Source organism: Camellia sinensis, chromosome 11, assembly GCF_055761805.1.
Source record: "Camellia sinensis isolate YWXY chromosome 11, ASM5576180v1, whole genome shotgun sequence".
Classification (NCBI taxonomy): domain Eukaryota; kingdom Viridiplantae; phylum Streptophyta; class Magnoliopsida; order Ericales; family Theaceae; genus Camellia; species Camellia sinensis.
Window position 1 is genome coordinate 131,987,390 of NC_138971.1, and position 21,063 is coordinate 132,008,452.

The window sequence follows — 21,063 nt, forward strand, 5'->3', positions numbered from 1 at the left end:
GGAGCCCAGCGGTAAGTTGTTCTCATTTGCATGCGGCATAATGGATTCACCCGATAATCAGGATGTCACGCCCCAAATTTCAATCACACAAAAAAATTACCAAAGCCTTTAATTTAGGTCCTTTTTTTTTTTTTTACAAATATCTATTACCCTTGAGTAATAGAAATACAATCATACAAGTTCTCTCTCTCTCAATGAATATTACAATGACAACAATACATGTCAATCTCCTACTGTGAAGCTACAAATAAATAAAATACAAATACAAGATCCATTTCTTTTACATCTACTATGAAGTTATACAAAGAGACTCTAGGACTCCATAACTCCTCTATCAAAGAATCCATACTTTCTGCCTGAAAAAAAATAAAACAACAAATAGGTGAGCACTAATGCCCAGTAGGAATCTCATAGTTCTAAATCAATAACTAACACACATATAGAAATGATCATGCATGCATGGTGATACCATATAGTATGGTGACATTTTATAATTTCAAAATATCATAAGTAAAGTACCTTTTTCTCAAAAACTATTTAAACACTTTTAAGAAAACCCTTCAGCCATTAAAAATTATCTCTTAACTTTAGAAAACCATAGATCCTTGTGAAACAACCATATTTAAGAAACAACATCATTTAAAGGTTATTAACCAATTCCCAAAATATTTCTCATTTAATTTCCATTTTTAATGTTCCTCTTTTTCTTTCATTCTTCCTTTCTACTCATTATATTTATTTAGAACTTCGTAACTTCAAGTTCAAGTTCCCTAATTTATTTACTGAACAATACTCATAATTTGTCTTTATTGCCACAACTAACTCATTAAGTTCACCATCACCAATCCATAATCCCCTTACCTATTTTTGGGTTCCATTCTTTACAAATAATGTCTATGCACATTTCCTCTTTAAACCAAATTACACATCAATATGTAATTTCACAAATTCATCACAAGTCACGAATAACATCATCAACTCAACACATATCTCAACACAATCCACCTTTTGCCGACTTCCTACGGCGGGACAGCGGGCACCCAATTCATAACACTTTCCACCTTTTGCCGACTACTATACGGCGGGAAGTGAACTCCCAAAATAACCATTTTCTCAAAAGTCATTTTCTTCCAAAAACCATATTTTTCCAAAAACCATTTTTCAACTTTTTAAAACCATCCCCCACATTTGCCGACAACTATACGACGGGATGTGGGCACCCAAAACATTTTCGAAAACCATCTGTTTTTCCACTTTTACCGGCTACAATACGGCAAGACTGTGTGGACACCCAAAAATCATTTTTCCACTTTTGCTGGCTACTATACGGTAGGACTGTGTGGACACCTAAAAATATTTTCCCACATTCGTCCAGCAATAAGCCTAAACAGGGCAATTGGGCACCTTTAATTCAAACCACGCCCACATTTGCCGACTACTATACGGCGGGACGTGGGCCCCCAAAAACCTTTTTCTTCAATTTTTAAAACCATCCCCCACATTTACCAGCTATTATACGAACGGTCGTAGGCACTGAAAAACCATTTTTCAACTCCCCACGCGAGTACCAACACAACACCACTCAACACAACTCAACTCAAACTCAACACGAGCCAACACAACTCAACTCAAACTCAACACACTGAACACAACCCAACTCAACACAATTCAACATGATTCAAACACAATTCATCGTAGTCCAACACAATTCAATTCAACATTATTCAACACAACTCAACATAAGTCAACACAACTTAATTCAACAACACTATTTGAAATTCCACATAATTCAAGATAAATTCTTGAATCCCACTTCAACATTCCATAACCAAGTTTATGTCATCCATATCATTAACACATCTTTTCTCCCAAATTTCATTTCATATTATAGCATGATTTACAATGCCCATAACAAAGGTTCATTCGCTAATTTTTAACATAATTTTCAAACACTTTCAAAATCCAATTAAACTTGTATATATATAATTCAACCTCTCAATTTCATGATTCTACTTTCAATTTGGGAAAAATCATTATTTATCATCATGAATCAACTTAGGGTTTTCAAGAAAAATTAAGATTTTCAAGAAAAATTCAAACTTCTTAAACCACTACTCTTTATTCCAATTTTCACATTGATTATACACCTAAGGTTCATAATCCACAATCTTAACCCAACAATTGAACCCCAACACTTCAAACCCTAAACCCCCAAAATTCCATGATATAACACTATATGCTCATAATGTAGATTTTGCATTTATATAATCAAAATATCACAAATCTATGTATTCATGTAAGTATTGAAGAAGAACTAAGACCCCTACCTCAAGAATCAAGCAAAAGAGCAAAGCTTTGATGAGATTCCTTCACAAATCCGAATTCCAATCGGTAGAAAATGTTGAGCTTCAAGCCTTCTTCACTTTTTGGCAAGGGATCTTGGCCAAATCTTTGACAAATGGAAGGTATTTGGGTCAAAATCTCTAAGGTTTTCAGACTAAGGGTGAGACAGATGAAGAGAGAATATGTAAGTGTGAAGAATGATCTAGAAAAGTGCCTTTAAACTTGCTGAATTCGCGCAGTCTGCTCGAGCGTACCTACTTCCAACACAGATTCCAAAACTTCAAACGAGCATAACTCTCCCATCCGAACTCTGTTCTAGGTCGTTATTATGTCCAAATTGAAGCCCCGGAAATAAGCTTTCCAATAGTTCTAGCCTTACACCCAAATTCAAAGTGTGGAAAAATAAAAAGGGCAAAAGAGTGATGGATGCTCATAGGAAAAATTATCCGAATTAAATTCTTGGTTCACTCTTACTTTACCATCATGTTACCACTTCGATCAATGCCCCAAAATAAAACAACAAGGTTCCAAATACACTAAAAAAATGCCAAGGGCAATCTCACTTTCTACGCTCGAGCGTCGCTTTCCACGCTCGAGCTGCCCACCTGCAACATGCGAAATACTGGGGGCATCAATTCTACGATCAAGCGCCAACTCCCCCGCTTGAGTGGAGGGAGAAATTCTGGATCGTTACATAGGACCTTATCATGGCCCTCCCCCTAGATTACATTGTCAACTGGTTGAAAGAGAAGCGTGCCTGCACACCGGCCAATGTTGGCAGGGACTGTGAATGGGACGTATGTCTGTTCGGGAGTGATGGTGTGGTTGATATGGATTAAGCTCTTGCTATTGCATTGTCTTTTTTAGTGCTTCCATGGCGTTGTAGTTCAAATGTTTGTGGACTTTAATGTTGTGGACATTTTTTTTTTTTTTCTATGTTGTTTTCAAAATATGTTTTAGAAGAACCATATGTTTCACAATAGTGTAGTCGTTAATTTTTCTTGTGGGGTGCATTTAGTTAAGTTTGGAAACAGACCGACTATTTATATGTTATTCTTATTTGTTATTGTTGTCAAATTTGCTATTAACTTTAACAAGTAGTTTTTTTTTTTTTTTTTTCCGTTGTGTAAATTGCTACAGGGTTGAACATATTTTGTCTTTATGTTGGTAGATAGGAGGAGCATGTTTTCACCTATTGTCTATGACGTGGGTAATGTCTGCAAAGTATACAAGCCAGTACATACCACTGTTGTGTCACATGTTGGTAATACAAATGAAGCATGGCAATGGAATCTATTGTATGCACCATGTACTACATTTCAAATTTGTATGTCACAGTGTGTACAGAATTGCAATATTTATGTGTTTATTTCTTGTGAAAATTTTTGTATTTATTTATTTGTGGTTTTATTTATTTATTTATATTTCTATATTTATTTATTTATTTATTTATTTGTGGTTCTATTTATTTATTTATAGTTTCTATATTTATTTATTTATTTTTCGCTCTATTTGTTTATTTATTTATATTTATGTATTTATTTATTTTTGGTTCTAGTTGTTTATTTATGTATATTTCTGTATTTATTTTTTTATTTATTTATTTTTGGTTCTAGTTGTTTATTTATGTATATTTATGTATTTATTTTTTTATTTTTTTATTTTTGGTTCGATTTATTTATTTATTTATATTTCTATATTTATGTAATAATTTAAATATTTATTGTGTAATATTTATGTATTTATTTGTGTGTCACATGTTGGTGATGCAAATGAAACTATTGTGTACTTTGTTGCTAATGCAATGGATGCATCAGAATGGAATCTGGTAGCCATTTTCAGCATATACTACCTTTCACAGGGTATTGTCACATCTTTGTTCTTCATGCATCACATGGAAATAGTTGTATGTGGTATTTCAACTTGTCAAACAAGTGCTATATATGGAGATGATGGTATGTCTGTATGGAAACAACCGCTTGATGGCACATAATCAGTTCAGTTGTTGTTGTCTTCCAAATTTCCCTTTTGTTCGAAAAAAGTGCTGCATTTTATATTTTGTTCACTTCACAGTAACATAACCCCATCGAAGGTGTAGTACGTGTCTGACATTAATATGTATTTACACTTGCTATTGTTGTATTTATTGGAACACAAATTCTGGCAAGCAAATGTTGGAAACTGTACAAAGTGGTTACTGTTGACTAACCTAGATAAATTGGATCAATTTTTTTTTTTTTTTTTGGGTATTAATGGTTCCAATCCAACTTATTTTTAAAGTGTATGTAAATCGTATATGAGTTTTTTTTGTAGTTTGTAGCGTCCATGGATCCACAAGAGGGTACTAGCTTCGGAGTCATACGCAATGGGCAGATAAATGCGTGGATACGAGAGACGATCGGAGAAATGGAATCGACGACATCAATGATATGGGTGGAAATTGCACGCGTTGCCAATGAGTACGTGTATGTTGACAGGACTCCATTTCACACATCATCATTAACTGGTCATTTGTGGATGGAGGAGGTGCTTCAAGGTCGAAATGAAGCATTTCAGCAAAATTTTTGGATGTCAAAGGATGTGTTCTTATTGTTGTGCAAGACATTAGTTGAGGATTTCGGCCTCCCACTACCATAGCGTCCCTATGGTGTAGACATAGTTGAGAGTGTCAATATGTTCATATTCGTGTTACGCGACTTCTCGAGTTGGGATATTGAAGACCGTTTCCAATACTCGGGGGAAACAGTATGGCATCATGTAATGCGCGTTCTTAAAGAAATGAAGTTGTTTACAAGTGCACACTGTCGATCGATGAGGTCACAACATAGCAGATATCCATACTTAGAGTCCCGATGAAAATATTTGCCATTCAGAGTGAGTTTAATCATTTACCGAACATTTCATGAATAGTAACCACATACAAAAAACAAGGGATTATAATTTTAGGGATAATGTGTTCGTCCTTGTCGCTTACACAATTGTTGTGTGTGTTTGTCCAGTAATGTATTGGTGCGCTAGACGGCACACACGTGGAGGCACATCTCTCGCTGTGGGAGACAACGCCATATTTTGGTCGTAAAGGACAACACACGCAAAACATACTTGCAGTGTGTGATTTCGACTTGTGTTTTACTTTTATCTCTTGCGGATGGAATGGTAGTATGCACGACGGCAGAGTTTTTAACGAAGTAACACAGGACTCGGCAAAATAATTCCCCATCCTAGAGGAAGGTTAACTGAATAAGGGGTGTTCAATGTTGTTGTTAGTTGTGTGCATTTGATTAATGAATGATGTTAATAATGCAAAATGATCTTATTACAAGCAAAAAAATATTACCTTGTTGATACGGGGTACAAGAACCAAAAAGGCTTTTTGGCGCCGTTTAAGGGATGTCGATATCACCAGGAAAAGTTTCGCGCTACTAGACGGGCAAGAAATACAAATGAAGTCTTCAACACGGTGCACTCCTTCTTACGAAGTGCAATTGAACGTGCATTCGGAGTATGGAAAGTGCAATGGGGATTCTTACATAACATGCCTCAATATGATTTTGGGAAAGTGCAGGTGCCACTAGTCGGGGTTTCACTGACACTATATAATTTTATACGCCACAACTCCAATGACGATGAAGCGTTCAACAGGGTTCCCAATGCAAAGACTTTTACTTTCAACAACATGCCAAATGTTGAGGGTGTTGGTGATGATGATGATGGTAAACCAGAGAGTGATGATGACGTACATATGAACGAAGTTAGGAAATCAATTCAGAATGAGTTGGCCCGACATCGGCGTCAACTCAGGCTATAATCCTATTCGGGCTTTACCAATTGATGGGAAATTATATGAATGTGTCAAACTGTTGAATTTGTTATAAAACTGTCTGGTTGTCTTCGTAAACCGAAGGTTGTCAACTGTGTTTAGTAGACATAAATGTGCCAAAAAAAAAGAAAGGGAAGCGTAATTTCTTCGCAAAAATTAAATAATTTTAATATTACATTGAATAATTTAATAATTTTAATGTGATGTGAAGTGCAACATTGAATAATTTAATATTTTTAATAATTTAATAATTTCAATTGCGTAACATTGAAAAATTGTAATATTACATTTTCAAAAAATTGGTCAAACAAACACATGGGTAAAAAAGTAAATTTCCTAAGTTCGGTAAGGGTATTTTGGTCATTTTAATGTGATGTGACAATATTAACAAATATTAAACTAAAAAACAAAAACTAGCTTTTTACTAACTTCCCAAATCACTTTCTAAAAAGCTAAAAAGCTTGATAAAAAGTCAAAAGTCAGCTTTTTACCAACTTCCCAAAAACACCCATAAAACATAACACTCCAATGTAATATCCAAGAAAAACTCTTTATTATACTTTTTCCAAACGTAACACTCCAATGTGCAACACTCCAAAAAAACTATTTAGTGTAACACTCCAATGTAACACACACAAAAACATCTTAGTGTACTTTTTAACGTAATATTCCAATATAACACTAAAAAAAATGTGAGATTCTTCAAACCATTTCAAAATGAGTACAAAAATTCCTTAGTAAGCTTTAGGTAAATGTATAATTTCAAGCTGTGAATGTTACGTTTAGAAAAAGTACACTATGCAGTTTTTTTTAATTTTTTATGTATGTTACATTGGAGTGTTACGTTTGAGATTACATTGATTGGAGTGTTATATTTAAAAAAAAGTACACTAAGGAGTTTTTTTTGTATGTTATATTGGAGTGTTATGTTTATAAAAAGTTTAAAGTGTTACGTTGTTACGTTTGGGAAAAGTACATTAAGGGATTCTTTAGTGTGTTACATTAGAGTGTTATGCTATTGGAGTGTTACATTTTTATTCTTAATGTGATATTTGTTCCAGAATATGAGAAAATCCAAAACCTCTAATGTGAATTGTCCAAATGTGTAATTTTACATTTAGAGAAACCCATTTTTATTCCTAAAAAATTAAACCTAAACGTGTAAGGGATTACCCTTTTGTGTAATTTATATTTTAATGAAACATTTGAGTTCACAAGGTTAAAAAAAAAAAAATTTAAAAGGCTAAACAGTTCACAATATCATATTTTAAGTAATTAGTGCTTCATTCTCAAAATTTTATCAATACCACATCACTATTACTATTACGTCGACATCACCATCATTATTACTACTGCCACCACAACCTTCAACTTGAACCCACTATCGCCATCACGATGGCTAAATACAATAATTAGTCCATTAGTTTTAAAAAATAACCAAACATATAAAATAATTTTTAAAAAATTAAATAATTATATAAAAAATATTTTATGTCAAAAGAAATGAAGCATAAAGTGAACTTTCATATTTTATATATGATAAATGTATAAAGGAAAATACTAGTCTGAAGTCAGTCTAATTTTCTCAAATTTTGAGATCATTTATAATAGGACAAATTACATTTTGCTCATTATTATTTTTTTCATTTTGACTCTTATAATTTTTATTTTTATTTTATGCTAATCCTTCACGTTTCAAGCTTTTTAAATTTATTCTTAAAGTTAATTTTTTTTTAATTAGACAAAAAATACTACATTGATTGTCAAGTCACATAAAAAAATAATATTATATTTAGATTTAAGTTTGAGTTACAGGTGTAGGTTGAATATAATTATATATTTGATCACATGTGGCTGTCTACATAATTTTTTTATCTAATTCTGAACAAAAATAAATAAATAAAAGTAAATTAAAAAAATATTAAAACGTAACGGGTAAAGTGAGAACAAAAATTGAAAATAAAAATAAAAAATGATAAAATATACCGGGGGTATAGTTTAATATATCCTTTATAATATTATTATTTGTGCAACAAGGATTTCATTACATTGCATATTTGTAATCTTTAAAGATTTTATTAGTATATCATCTAATAAGTAAGTATAAAGATTTTTTTTAATTTAAAATAATTATAAAATTTATTTTTATTTTATAATCATTAAATATATAATGGAAATATTTCATTTCAACATGTAACATGTAAGAACATCTTTGTCAAATTAGTTATTTTTAGGGTAAATTACACTGACCTCCCCTGAGGTTTCCGACAAATACAGCGACATTTCCTGTAGTTTCAATAATTACAGTAACCTTCTCTTACTTTACCTGACATTTTCCAGATTCACCCCTTCTGTCAAATTAGAACTAATGGGATTACTTTTTCTATAATAAATGACCTTATTGCCCTTCCTTTTAAAATATTAAAAAATATTTTGGGATTAGAGGACATATTTGGAAGAAACAAAAAGCGTTTGAAACAGTGTTTTTGGATTTATTTTTTTTAAATATTAAGAAATGTTTAAGAAAATTTTATTTTTTATTTTAAATATTTAAATTTTTTATTTTAAATATTTTATTTTATTTTGTAAATATTTTTAATTTTTTTAATTTTAAACTCAAAACTCAATTAAAAAATTATTTTTAAACCTCAAAACCAAACACATAACTCAAAACTTTACACTACTTACAAAACTCTACACTCAAATCGTAACCAAACACATAACAAAAAAATTAAAATATTTATAATAAAAATTATATCTTTAAAATAAAAAATGAAAATTTTTTAATTTTTTAATATTTAAAAAATATATTTAAAATATTAAAAAAATACAACACATAAATGTATGAAATATAATGCACATTAAAATAAATAAATAAATAAATATTTAAAATATAAAATATTTACCCTAAAAAAATAAATTCGAAAAATTTCAAAACTTATAACTAAACACAAAACTCAAAATTCAATTCAAAACTTATAACTAAAAAAAACTTTTTCAGAATATTTTTTACTCAGAACTCAATTCAAAAATTATTTTCAAAACTCATAACAAAACACAAACTTAAAACTCAATTCAAAACTCAAAACTCTTTTCGAAACTCAAAACCAAACTTTTTCCAAAATTCTATTTTAAAAGAAAAAAAAAATTTTAAAAATTATTTTATTTTTTAAAATTATTTTTAGAATCATGATTTGAGTGTAGAGTTATATTTTGAGTTATGAGTTTTGAATTGAGTTTTGAAAAGAAAAAAATTGTTTGGTTATAAGCTTTGAAATTTTTCAAGTTTAGTTTTTTGGGGTAAATATTTTATATTTTAAATATTTATTTATTTATTTATTTTAATGTGTATTATATTTCATACATTTATGTGTTGTATTTTTTTAATATTTTAAATATTAAAAAAATTTAAAAATTTTATTTTGTATTTTAAATATATAATTTTTATTATAAATATTTTATTTTATTTTATAAATATATTTTTAAATATTTTATTTTTTTTGTTATGTGTTTGGTTACGATTTGCGTGTAGAGTTTTGAAAGTAGTGTGGAGTTTCGGGTTATGTGTTCGGTTATGAGGTTTGAAAATAATTTTTTAATTGAGTTTTGAGTTATGTGTTTGGTTATGATATGAGTGTGGAAATGTGTTTTGAGTTTAAAATATTAAAATTTAAAAAATTAAAATATTTACAAAATAAAATAAAATATTTAAAATAAAAATTTAAATAAAATTATATATTTAAAATAAAAAATAAAATTTTCTGAAACATTTTTTAATATTTTAAAAAAATAAATCCAAAAATACTGTCTCAAACGCTTTTCGTTTCTTACAAACACGTCCTTCAATCCAAAAATATTTTTTAATATTTTAAAAGGAAGGGCAATTAGGTCATTTATTATAGAAAAAGTAACCCCGTTAGTTCCAATTTGACAGAAGGGGGAATTTTGAGAATGTCAGGTAAAGTAAGGGAGGTTACTATAATTATTGAAACTATAGAAGAGGTCGATGTATTTGTCTCAAGGGAGGTCAGTGTAATTTACCCTTCTTTTATTATTTAGTTAAAATTATTAGTAAATCACTAAATTTCTTATCAAACTAGTTATCAAATTAGTTATTTTAGTTTTGGTGATTTTGATTCAACAAATATAACTAGTAGTGATTTTACCTAGTCAAACATTAAAAATACTTTTTCTATTTTGAAATTAATTGTGTTCAATTTATAAAAAAAAATTAAATTAAATTAAAATGTATAAAAAATAATATAGAAAAAAATAGATAATTTGTTAACAGATGTATTTAAAAAGGGGTATAATCAAAATAGAAAAAATAATTTTTAAATTAAAATATAACAAAATTTTAACTAGTTTAATAGAGATGGTAGACGAGAGGACAAATGTCATAGCTTCATCTGGCAACGTCAAGTTTTAATTTAAAAGTCGAAAAATCATTAAAAAGTTAAAAAATAATAAATTATACAAAAAAAATCAAAAATTATATTTTCTCTCTACTTTTTACATATTTTTTTATAAAAATTAACAAAATAATCTCAAACTTATTCAAATTGTTTAGTTTCACTTTTCAGGATTCACTTTAATTGAAATTTTTTATTTTTTGTGTTTTTTTTTTGTTTTTACTGAATTTTTCTAATATTTGAAGTAATTTTATTAATTTTTAGATACATCTAATATAAATACACTTAAAAATTATAATATTTGTGATTTTTTTTAAAAAAATTTACTAAATACCAATAATATAAAAAAAAATATGAAAATTCAGTGTATTTTTGTATTCTTATGTATTTATTGATTTTTTAAAATAATTTTTTACAAAAATTTTACTTTTTAGATACATTTAAATAAGGTGTATCAAAAAAAGTAAAAAAATTGTTTAAAATTTTAAAAATATTCACTAAAATTTAAAATAAGAAATTCAATTTCTAAAAAATTAAATTCAAAAAATTAAAACCACATACAATTTTTTATCTCATATTTTAACTAAAAATTTTGCAAAATTACTAAAATAACTTGTTCCCAAAGAGGTCCAATGGAAAAGAAAAGGGCTAATTACAAATACACCCTCCTGAAGTTTAATTAAAATACAAATCGCTTCATGTAGTTTTGGAAATTATATCTCACCGTTGATGTTTCTAATTTCATAATAAATCACTCATTTTATTAATAAATTATCAAGTCAATTAACAGTTTTTAATAATGTTAGAAATATATTTCAATTAATAATTTAGATAATTTTATTATTATAGAGGAAAATAATTATGAATTTTATTTTTTTTGTTAATTTTGTTAGACAAAAAATTATAAAAAGGGGGTATTTTTAATTTTTTAAATTACATAACATAATTTATATTTTAAACAAATCTCAAGAATATATTAAGAAATGGTGGTGTTACATGCGCTAATTAGTGTACATACTAGTATATTAACTAGTATTATGATATCAATAATAACCTTATTTATTATACAAATTATAAATATTCAAAATCTCTAAAATTATGTCACATCATCTGTTAGGCCTTGTTTGTGGTGTCTTAAAAAAGTCAAAAAGTCATTATCCTATTTAAATCACATAATCTTATTTAAGTCACATCACTTCTCTACCACATTACTTCAAACTCAATCCATACCCAATTCATATTTCATAAAAATTCAAAAAATATATTTATTTAGATCATCTCAAATCACCCCTTAGTATATTAATATGTACACTAATTAGTGTATATAGCATTATTCATTAAAAAAAAAAAACACAACACACAATGGAGTGGCGTTGGCGTAATATCCGGAAAAGACAAGGGCACATATGTCGGAACAGTTGGACCACCGCCATATGGGGAATCTAACTGTTAACTATTCTCCATTCTCACGCGCTGCTAAACCCCAAAAAAGAAAGCCTGAGGGAGCTGTAATAAAAATAAATAAATAAATACAAACAAACACAGAACACTTATTTGGAATTTAGAAAGCTCAATAAGCCACCATATCAATCAACTATGGCTATTCCCAAATTCATACAGGTACTTCAATTTTCTCACAGTTCATATACCATTCACACACTCAAATTCCTTGTTTGGTTGCTGGGAAAATGTTCGGTCAATTCAACCACCCTGACAGTGCTTAAGCAAATGGTTGGTTGGTTGACGAAACCAACAAATAATATCAAGATCCTCTGTGTTTTCTTTCTCTTTTTTTGCCTTTCTCGGCCACCAAACATAGTCTTGGAGACTAATCTCTCTCTCTTGATCTGATAATCAAGTAACCGTTCTCGTTACTAGTAATTTCAGTTGATTTTTCGCCGGTTAGCGTTTGAATTATTTTATACTGTTCTAGGGTTTTTATTTATAAATTCTTGATCCTATTATGTAGTTTTGAGGACTGGTTTGTTGTTTGATCAGTGAAAATTACCTGTTTACTGCATGTTGGTTTATGACTGATGATTGTAATTTCTAAGCTATGAATTAAGTTGTTCCTATACTCATTCTTGGTTTTGTTATTGGTTCAATTGGTGTTTTATGTTTAAACAAAAGGATAAGTAATTTAAAGCCTATGTCAAATTGGTTAATTAACAAATGATAAGGCAATGCATCTCTAAATGTTACTCTCTTATTATTTCAACCTTGAATATGTTTTTATAAAAATCAGCTTTAATAAATTGAAATTGTGTAAAGATTTTTGTTGGTAGACATGCAGCAGCCATAGTCCATACAATTGCATCGCACGGATTTTTTTATCTGTCAAGTGTTTTGAGTTTTTTTTGTAATTCAGTGTGTTGAGTGGACCTGAAGTTTGAGCTTGCACATGATATTCTTAGCTGCACTAATCTTTGTCTTATGTCTATTTTGCGGCTTAAAAACTTTTATTTATTTGTATTTGAGGATTGGATGAAGTAACTTTAAGTTATGGGTATCCCTATTTTTGGGGAAAAAAAGTTGAATGCGCAAAAATGTACCTTAGTCTGTGTTTGGATCATGGATTTGGATAGAGATTTGAAAAGTGCGAGAAAAAGTTGAGGGAAATATTAATGAAATATAAGCTAAATTTTTTCTCAATTTTCTTCGCTTTTTCCCTACTCTTTTCAAATTTCTACCCAAATCCATCATATAATAAACACAGCCTTAAGGTCCAACTCCAATCATGCTTTTGATTGGGAGGAGAAAGGGCTGACAATCTGACTAAATTTTTGGGTTGTAAACTTTGCAGGGGAAATAGGGATCAAAGGAGTTTTATCCTCCAGTTAATCTGGGCAATGGGTCTTGAGTTTCGATCTTTATGCCACGTGGAATCCAGGAGGGTTGTATGGCTAATGGGGATGATGTTTGCCATTGCTCTAGTAATGCAGTATTTTGAACTTCCATATGGTAGTTCTATATCGGCTATATTTTCTGCAGGCAGGCCTCAAGTAGTGGCTACAGGCATATTCTCAACCGAAGATCCATCTGCTAACCCCAAAATGGTAGGTAACAAGACATCTCTTAATGGTTTGAACTCCGCTGATGTAAATACTGATCATAATAATATTAATTTAACCAAGACCCCCAAAGGAAAGGACATAGGACTCAAGAATGATTCTGTATCAGAAAAGAATGGAGGCTCGGGTGATTCTCTTCAATTAGATGGGGATACTGACCCTGAAGATGAATCTCCGTCTGAGGATTTTATATATCTTAGTCATAATTCAACAACAAATAAGACAATTACTGATAATGCCTTGGCACCGGAGAAGTCTAGAGAATCTTCATACAGCTTTTCCCCAAATAATGCTGCCATCAATAATAATTCTTCATTAGGCAGTGTTCCGGAAGAAAGTCCTGTTTTCACAGTAGAGAAAAATGGAAGTTTAGATGCCTATCCTGCTAACCCCCTTTCAGTTGCATTCGCACCAATGATTTCATTGCCCAAGTTAAACACTTCAGCAAATGCAAATACAAAATCGCAAAGTCCCATGATATCTGTTTATCCCAATACATCTTCAGTGGATAAAGACTCACGCAATGCACTTTCCAATGATGAAAAATCTGAGGAATTGCAAAGGGATGCTAATATGTCAGAAAATAGTTCTTCTAAGACTAATGTTCCAGCAGAGAAGGCAACAGCAGCAGTGGTGTCAATATCTGAGATGAATGATTTGTTGCTTCGGGGTCATACTTCATCATTTTCAATGGTTTGTGCATGTCTTCAATTTCATATTGATCAGAGAAGATTGAGTTCACTGAAGTAGGCTTCAACTTAATTTCTTTCCTGATTTGTTTGTAGAAACCACAGTGGTCTTCAAGAGTTGACCAAGATTTACTGAATGCAAAATTACAGATTGAGAATGCACCTATCGTAGAAAATGATCCTTGGCTTTATGCTCCTCTCTATCGAAATGTTTCCATGTTTAAAAGGTAAGCATGTTGAGTAAGATTATTCTATTAATTTTGGTCCATGTTTTGTTGCAGATGGGTTATCCTGGCAGTCGCACTACCTTTACATACATTTTTTTACATTCATCCATACACAGTCATTGACCCACTACATCCACGATCTAGAAGATTTTGAAGGCTTAATTTCAAAAAAATGAGAATCAAGTGTCTTTGAAATGCAGTTGCTTTCTCTTGTTGGATAAGTGGACATAAAATAAAGAAGATGAGTGGCTCAACAGTTGTGATGTTACAATATCTATCTGCATATTTATAAGGAGGGACTATTTACACTACCAAAATGGCAAAATCAATAATCCACTCGCATATTTCGACCCATGTATGTTAGAAGGGGGTGTGGTTTTAGCCATTGTGATTGTGAAAATTGTAGACCTGTATAGGGGAAAACACATTTTTCTCTTTTTTGGTTGGGTCAGGAAAATGAGAAAAAAATGAATATTACTAAAAATTCCATTTTTTTCTGTTTTGTTTTGTTTAATTACCCATACTTGCCTTATATTTTTTCTTCCTTTGCCAAATTCAAGATCCAAACATAGCCTAAGAGAATTGTTTTCCGTGATTCTATCCAGCTCAGTCAAAAATAAAAAATACCAAAATGTAAATGCTGTTCAGAGTTTAATGAAGATGAAAAGAGCACTTAAGAAAAGGATAAAGCATTCTACTTGTACCATTAGCATTCTACTTAAGAATGTGCCTCACTTCAAGATGATCTACATATATCATACAAAAGAAGCCCACTTGCATAGGAATATATTATGGACTTTCCTATAGTCTAAGAAGCATGGACACGGACATGTGGACATGCAAATTTTTAAAAAATGCAGGATATGACACGTTGGGGACACGTACAAAATATATAATTTTATATATTTATTATATGTCATATATTTAAATATCTAATATTTATTTTATGTCAAATATTTAATTTTATCAAATTTATCAACTTTAGCTATGTTATTTTAGTAAAAAAAATTTTAAAAAAATTGATTTTTTTTGGAAAAAATGGTCCTCAATGTGTCCCAGCATGTCCGTAGCATGTCTGAAGTGTCCCAGCATGTCTGACACGTGTTCGGAGCATGTTTGTATTCGTGTCCGACATGTGTCGGACACCTGTACGTCACCTCCAGAGAGGTGTCCGTGCTTCATAGCCTATAGTACCCAAGGAAATTTACTGTTATACAAATAGAGACTAGAAAGTATTCTTGTTTTGGACGGTTCATCCATCTGCCTGGTTTAGATATTAAATAGCTTAGGTATCACCGCATCAATGTGGGTGTGAGAATGGATACACATGTTTCTCTTGGCATAACATGTTTTAAGTGTCTCAGATATACTATTTAGGATTGGGTACAACATCCTTTATATAATTTTTTTGCTTGGTATCGGTGAATCCTTTTGCACCCTCATATTCTTTTTGGCATGGGGAACTAAACTTTTTAGATTGGGATAAAGAGGTTTGCATTACAAAATTACTTCCTGATTTCCTTGTAGGAAAGGCACTAGTGGAAACTTTCTTCTTTTGGTCTTTGTAGCTTTATGTAGTTAAGGAGGTTTTAGGAAGAAATCTTAGCACAAAGGATCTTTTGAATCTTGTTCAACTAAGTAGGTTTAAGAGGGAACTATTTTTCTGTTAAACCATTTTGCATTTTTTCAAAATGAACATGAACCTCATTGCAAGAATCTCGTATGCACACACAGTTATTAGTATTGCTCATGCAAACTGTGGTAGGCAGCCAAATTTTTAAAAATTCAAAATTATTATGCAGGAGCTATGAGTTAATGGAACAGACGCTCAAGGTTTACATTTACAAGGAGGGACAGAGACCCATTTTCCATCAGCCAGTGCTAAAGGGAATTTATGCTTCTGAGGGTTGGTTCATGAAGCTGCTGAAAGGAAGCAGACAATTTGTCACTAAAAACCCAAGAAAAGCCCACCTATTTTACTTACCTTTCAGTTCTCGAATGCTAGAGGAGACCTTATATGTACCTAATTCTCACAGCCACAAGAACTTGATACAGCATCTGAAGAACTACCTTGACATAATTGTGGGAAGATACAGTTTCTGGAACCGAACTGGTGGAGCTGATCATTTTCTTGTTGCTTGCCATGACTGGGTACTACTTTGCATATTTCCTATTGATTTGTGTTCCATAATGATTCTAACAATCCATTGGATCTGGGGGGAAAAAAAATGAGGGAAATGCTTGAAAATTTCTAATAATCTTTTTTATTTTTTGTTTTTGTTTTTGTTTTGTTTTGTTTTTTTGAAGGCCCCATCTGAAACAAATAAACACATGGCTAATTGCATTAGAGCTCTTTGCAATGCTGATATCAAAGAAGGCTTCAGATTTGGAAAGGACGTGTCTCTTCCAGAAACATACGTCCGCTCAGCTCAGAATCCCCTAAGAGAAATTGGAGGAAAGCCTCCTTCCCAGCGTCGAATCCTTGCTTTCTTTGCTGGGAACATGCACGGTTATCTCCGTCCTATTTTGTTAAAGTATTGGGAAAACAAAGATCCCGACATGAAAATCTTTGGCCAAATGCGCAAGGTAAAGGGCCAAATGAGCTATGTACAACACATGAAGAGTAGCAGGTACTGTATATGTGCAAAAGGTTATGAAGTCAACAGTCCACGAGTGGTGGAAGCCATTTTCTACGAGTGTGTGCCGGTGATTATTTCTGACAATTTTGTACCCCCTTTTTTCAATATTTTGAACTGGGAATCCTTTGCTGTTGTTGTCCCTGAGAAGGATATTCCAAATTTGAAAAGTATACTCCTTTCAATCCCACAAAAGAGGTATCTCGAGATGCAACGGAGAGTAAAGAAAGTACAACAACATTTTCTCTGGCATGCTAGGCCTGTGAAGTATGATATCTTTCATATGATACTCCACTCGATATGGTACAATCGAGTTTTCCGAATAAGACCCAGATGACAACTGTGCCTTTGATTACAAAAAGATTACAGGTGAACTTATCTTTCTCTGGAATTAGATTAAGTGCCCTGTTGTAGAGAACTGAGGATATGAAACATTGCAAGAATACATAAATTCATTGTTGTAGAGCAATTTGTTTTTAAGGTTTTGATTGGGATTCTCGTAGTTCTTGTAGTGTCATTATTTGTTGTTGTACATAAATTTATAGAAAAATAAATTATTCTTTGATGTGAAGATCTCTCTCTCTAGACGTCTCTTGACAAAGCCATTTTGGCAAGTACTCTGTAAGTGGATAGACATCTCTTGATATGTTTTGATGTTATGAGAAATTGGTCTCATTTCGTCCTGGCAGCTTACAGACCTTGGGGTTGCCTGAAAAAGGTTAACAGAAAGTAGACTTACCAGAGATTCAGATGTAAGGTTGACAACTGTGGTGTAGTGTCGGCTGAAGACTCTCCGCTACTGGGCGAGCCAAAAGAACCTTTTTTTTTTTTTTTTCACACAGCTCTCAAGGTTGAAGGAATGTATGTGTATGGAGTGGCATTTCTTTGTTTCATGGGAATTCTTGGTATATATATGCTGTTAATTCATACAGTTGGTTAAGGAGAGAATAATAGTGATCATTCTCGGATTTCATGGGATTTTCGCCATTTACATTATCATGGATTTATTATATGGTCCTTCAATCTCACATATTTTCGAGGGATGAATCAGTTTTGTGGTGAGGATTTTCTGCATTACTTTTTTCATTAAGTTATTATTTAGCAATTGATCAACATTGGAACACTTTTAAATTGCCCCAATGTTTTAGCAGTATTAATCCCTTATGCCTCGATTGTTTTCAAATATAGAAAGAATGAGATTGTTAGTGAGGAGATTGTTACTGTAGAGATTGTTAGTAAAGAATTAAGTAAAATTATGTTTGTTTTGAAGATAATTAATGTGAGGATTGCTAAATTATTTTTATATAAAATAAAATAAAAAATATTTTTATATAAAATAAATCTAAAACAAATATAAAAAAAAAATTTAGAGATGTGTGGCCGCACATGGTAATTTAACTTAGTTGCACTGTTCCGATCAAATCAGTAACTGAATACACTCTAATCTCTTAAATTATTTTTTCAATCTCACTTCCAACCCACCCAAACTAATTCCACTGCTCAACGGGATTACTAAATTCATTGGAGTATCAATCTCATTGTTGATTTCACAACCAAACAAGCCATGAGTAGGGTCCACATTCATCCTACTTCAATCCTACCTCTCATGCGAGAAAACAAGCATGACCTTAATATTTAAATTATGTCTATTGAAACACTTTTTATAAATTAGAGATGAGATTGATATAATTTAAATATTAACAATCAAATTAAAATACTTTTCATATTGTGAACAAAGTTGGCATAATTTAAACATTAAAAATTAAAGGAGAATTACATATAAATGGAGGGTAGAAAAAATATTTACAAAAAGGTGAAATTTTTTTATGATTTTAACTATCAATATTTATAATGTTTATTATTTTTTTGTAAATATTTTTTCTACTCTCCACTAATTTGCAATTCCCTCAAAAATTAAAATATCACAATACTCATATTTTAGAAACAAAAAATTTAATTAGCCCTTTATCCCTTGATACCTACCACTGCGGCTCACACAAAAGGATTGTTTGAAATGATATAAATAAATATATTTTTTAATTTTTTATGAAAAGATATATAGAAAGATAAAGAGATGATGTGATCAAAAAAAATTAAAAAGATAAAAAAGTGTTCTACGGTAGGTCATGCCAAACAAGCTTATGTTAAAAAAAAAAAAAAAAGAAGAAGAAGAAGAAGAAGAAGAAGAAGAAGAAAGATTTCCAAATCACAATTTGGCAATCTAAAACCCAAAATCTATTTGGTTTTGGATTTTCAAATCAACTCAACTATTTGAAAACTCTTTTCAAAACTCATAATTAAACAAGTTTTAAATTTTCAAACTTTTTTCAAAACTCATAACCAAACAAGTTTTAAATTTGGCCTTATTTGGTTTGTATTTTGAGATATTGGGCCAAAGCAGTTGAAGGGGTGCTTATTTGAAACAACTTACGCGCGTAGCTGGTTGGGGGGATTGAAATGACTTAAATGCCCTTCCAAAACTTCAAAAATTACGGAATTGTTATTATATAAACCCTCTTCTATGTTGCCCTAGCACACTTCTCTTCTCTCACACTCTCATCCCCTCTTCTCCTTGCCTCTCTGGCGACCGATGACGAACTCCTCCACATCTTCAAGATCGCAGCCGATCGAACTCCTTTCCTCTCTGTTTTCCGTTGATCTGCACCAAAAAGGTAAGATTTCATGCCCTTTGTTTGTTATATATATATATATATATATAAACATCGAGTTAGGGTTTTTGTTTTTGGTTGCTCTATGTGTGCGAATTGTTACTGAGCTCTCTCTCTTTCTCTTTCCCTTCTCTCTCTAATTACTGTGAAATGATGCATCCAATTACTGTGAAAGAATTTAGGGTTCATGCTTACTGTGAAATGGTGCATCCGATCTCTGATTACCTGCTCTTCCTAGTCTTACCCACCCCCCAAATACCCCTCTATATTTTGCAAGAATTTAAATAAAACAAAACAATACAAGAAAAAAATTCTAGGGTTCCTGCTTGACCTTCTCGGAATCCCTATTCTTCTCCAGGAAATCAGGTTTCTTTTCTTTTCTTTCTTTGGTATTTCTTCTTGTCTATCTTTGAATTTGTTTATTTTCTATTTGGTTGGCGAGAATTTGAAGGAAATCTTGACAATTTCGCATTGCAATTGTCTTAATTTTTTCAATAACTAAGTGGATAGTTCAATGTTTTGTTGTTGATTGTTCTAATGAGAATTTAATTACCAAAAATTTTGCTTCTTTAATTTCATTTCTCTGAGTGAAGTTAGGGTTCTTTGTTTTTGTTTGACTGTCTTTGCAACTAAACTAGTTGTTCACACTATATGCTAGCTATGCTGTTTGTTTGATTGTCTTGATAGAATTTAAGACCAAAGTGCACAACACATGCTAGTTATTGATTATTTCTGTATTTTTATTGAATTCCTCTGTCTCATTTCAAACTATGGACTTTAGTTAGTTCATTAGTGATATGAATTAATGTTTTTATTGTCTCATTTCAAACTATGATGTTTGTTTTGGTATGATGAATAAAGACTTTAGTTGGTTCATTGGTGCTATGAATTCCTGTCTCATTTCAAACTATGTTGTTTGTCTCATTTCAAACTATGGGATTCTTATTGAATATGTTAACTTTAGTGATATTTTGAACAAATCTGATAATGAATTAATGTTTAGGTATGATAATGAATTAATTTTTAGTTCATTAGATGCTGTGAAGGGTGTGGATAGGTGTAGGAATTAATAAATTCGAGAGATGGGTGTAGGGTGAAGATGAACTTTTATTTAACTTCATTTAAATTCATTTATGATGATGGGTGTTATTGTTTTGGTCTTTTCTTGGTTCATATGTAAGGTGTGTGCTTACAGT

General features: G+C 31.1%; 1 protein-coding gene across 3 annotated transcripts; it reads left to right on the forward strand.

Annotated features, from left to right (window-relative positions):
* The first annotated feature begins 12,037 nt into the window (after positions 1 to 12,037).
* LOC114313309 (putative glycosyltransferase At5g03795) lies at positions 12,038 to 17,769 on the forward strand. 3 transcript variants are annotated; one of them, XM_082894802.1, is made up of 5 exons: positions 12,038 to 12,195; positions 13,379 to 14,339; positions 14,432 to 14,562; positions 16,365 to 16,713; positions 16,870 to 17,769. In XM_082894802.1, exons 2-5 carry the CDS (start codon positions 13,425 to 13,427, stop codon positions 17,533 to 17,535), a joined length of 2,061 nt encoding a protein of 686 aa, XP_082750928.1. In that variant the 5' UTR covers positions 12,038 to 12,195; positions 13,379 to 13,424; the 3' UTR covers positions 17,536 to 17,769. The 3 variants fall into 3 exon arrangements, with proteins under 3 accessions (XP_082750928.1, XP_082750929.1, XP_082750930.1); XM_082894803.1 differs by having other exon boundaries at positions 12,132 to 12,476; XM_082894804.1 differs by having other exon boundaries at positions 12,132 to 12,433.
* The last annotated feature ends 3,294 nt before the right edge of the window (positions 17,770 to 21,063 follow it).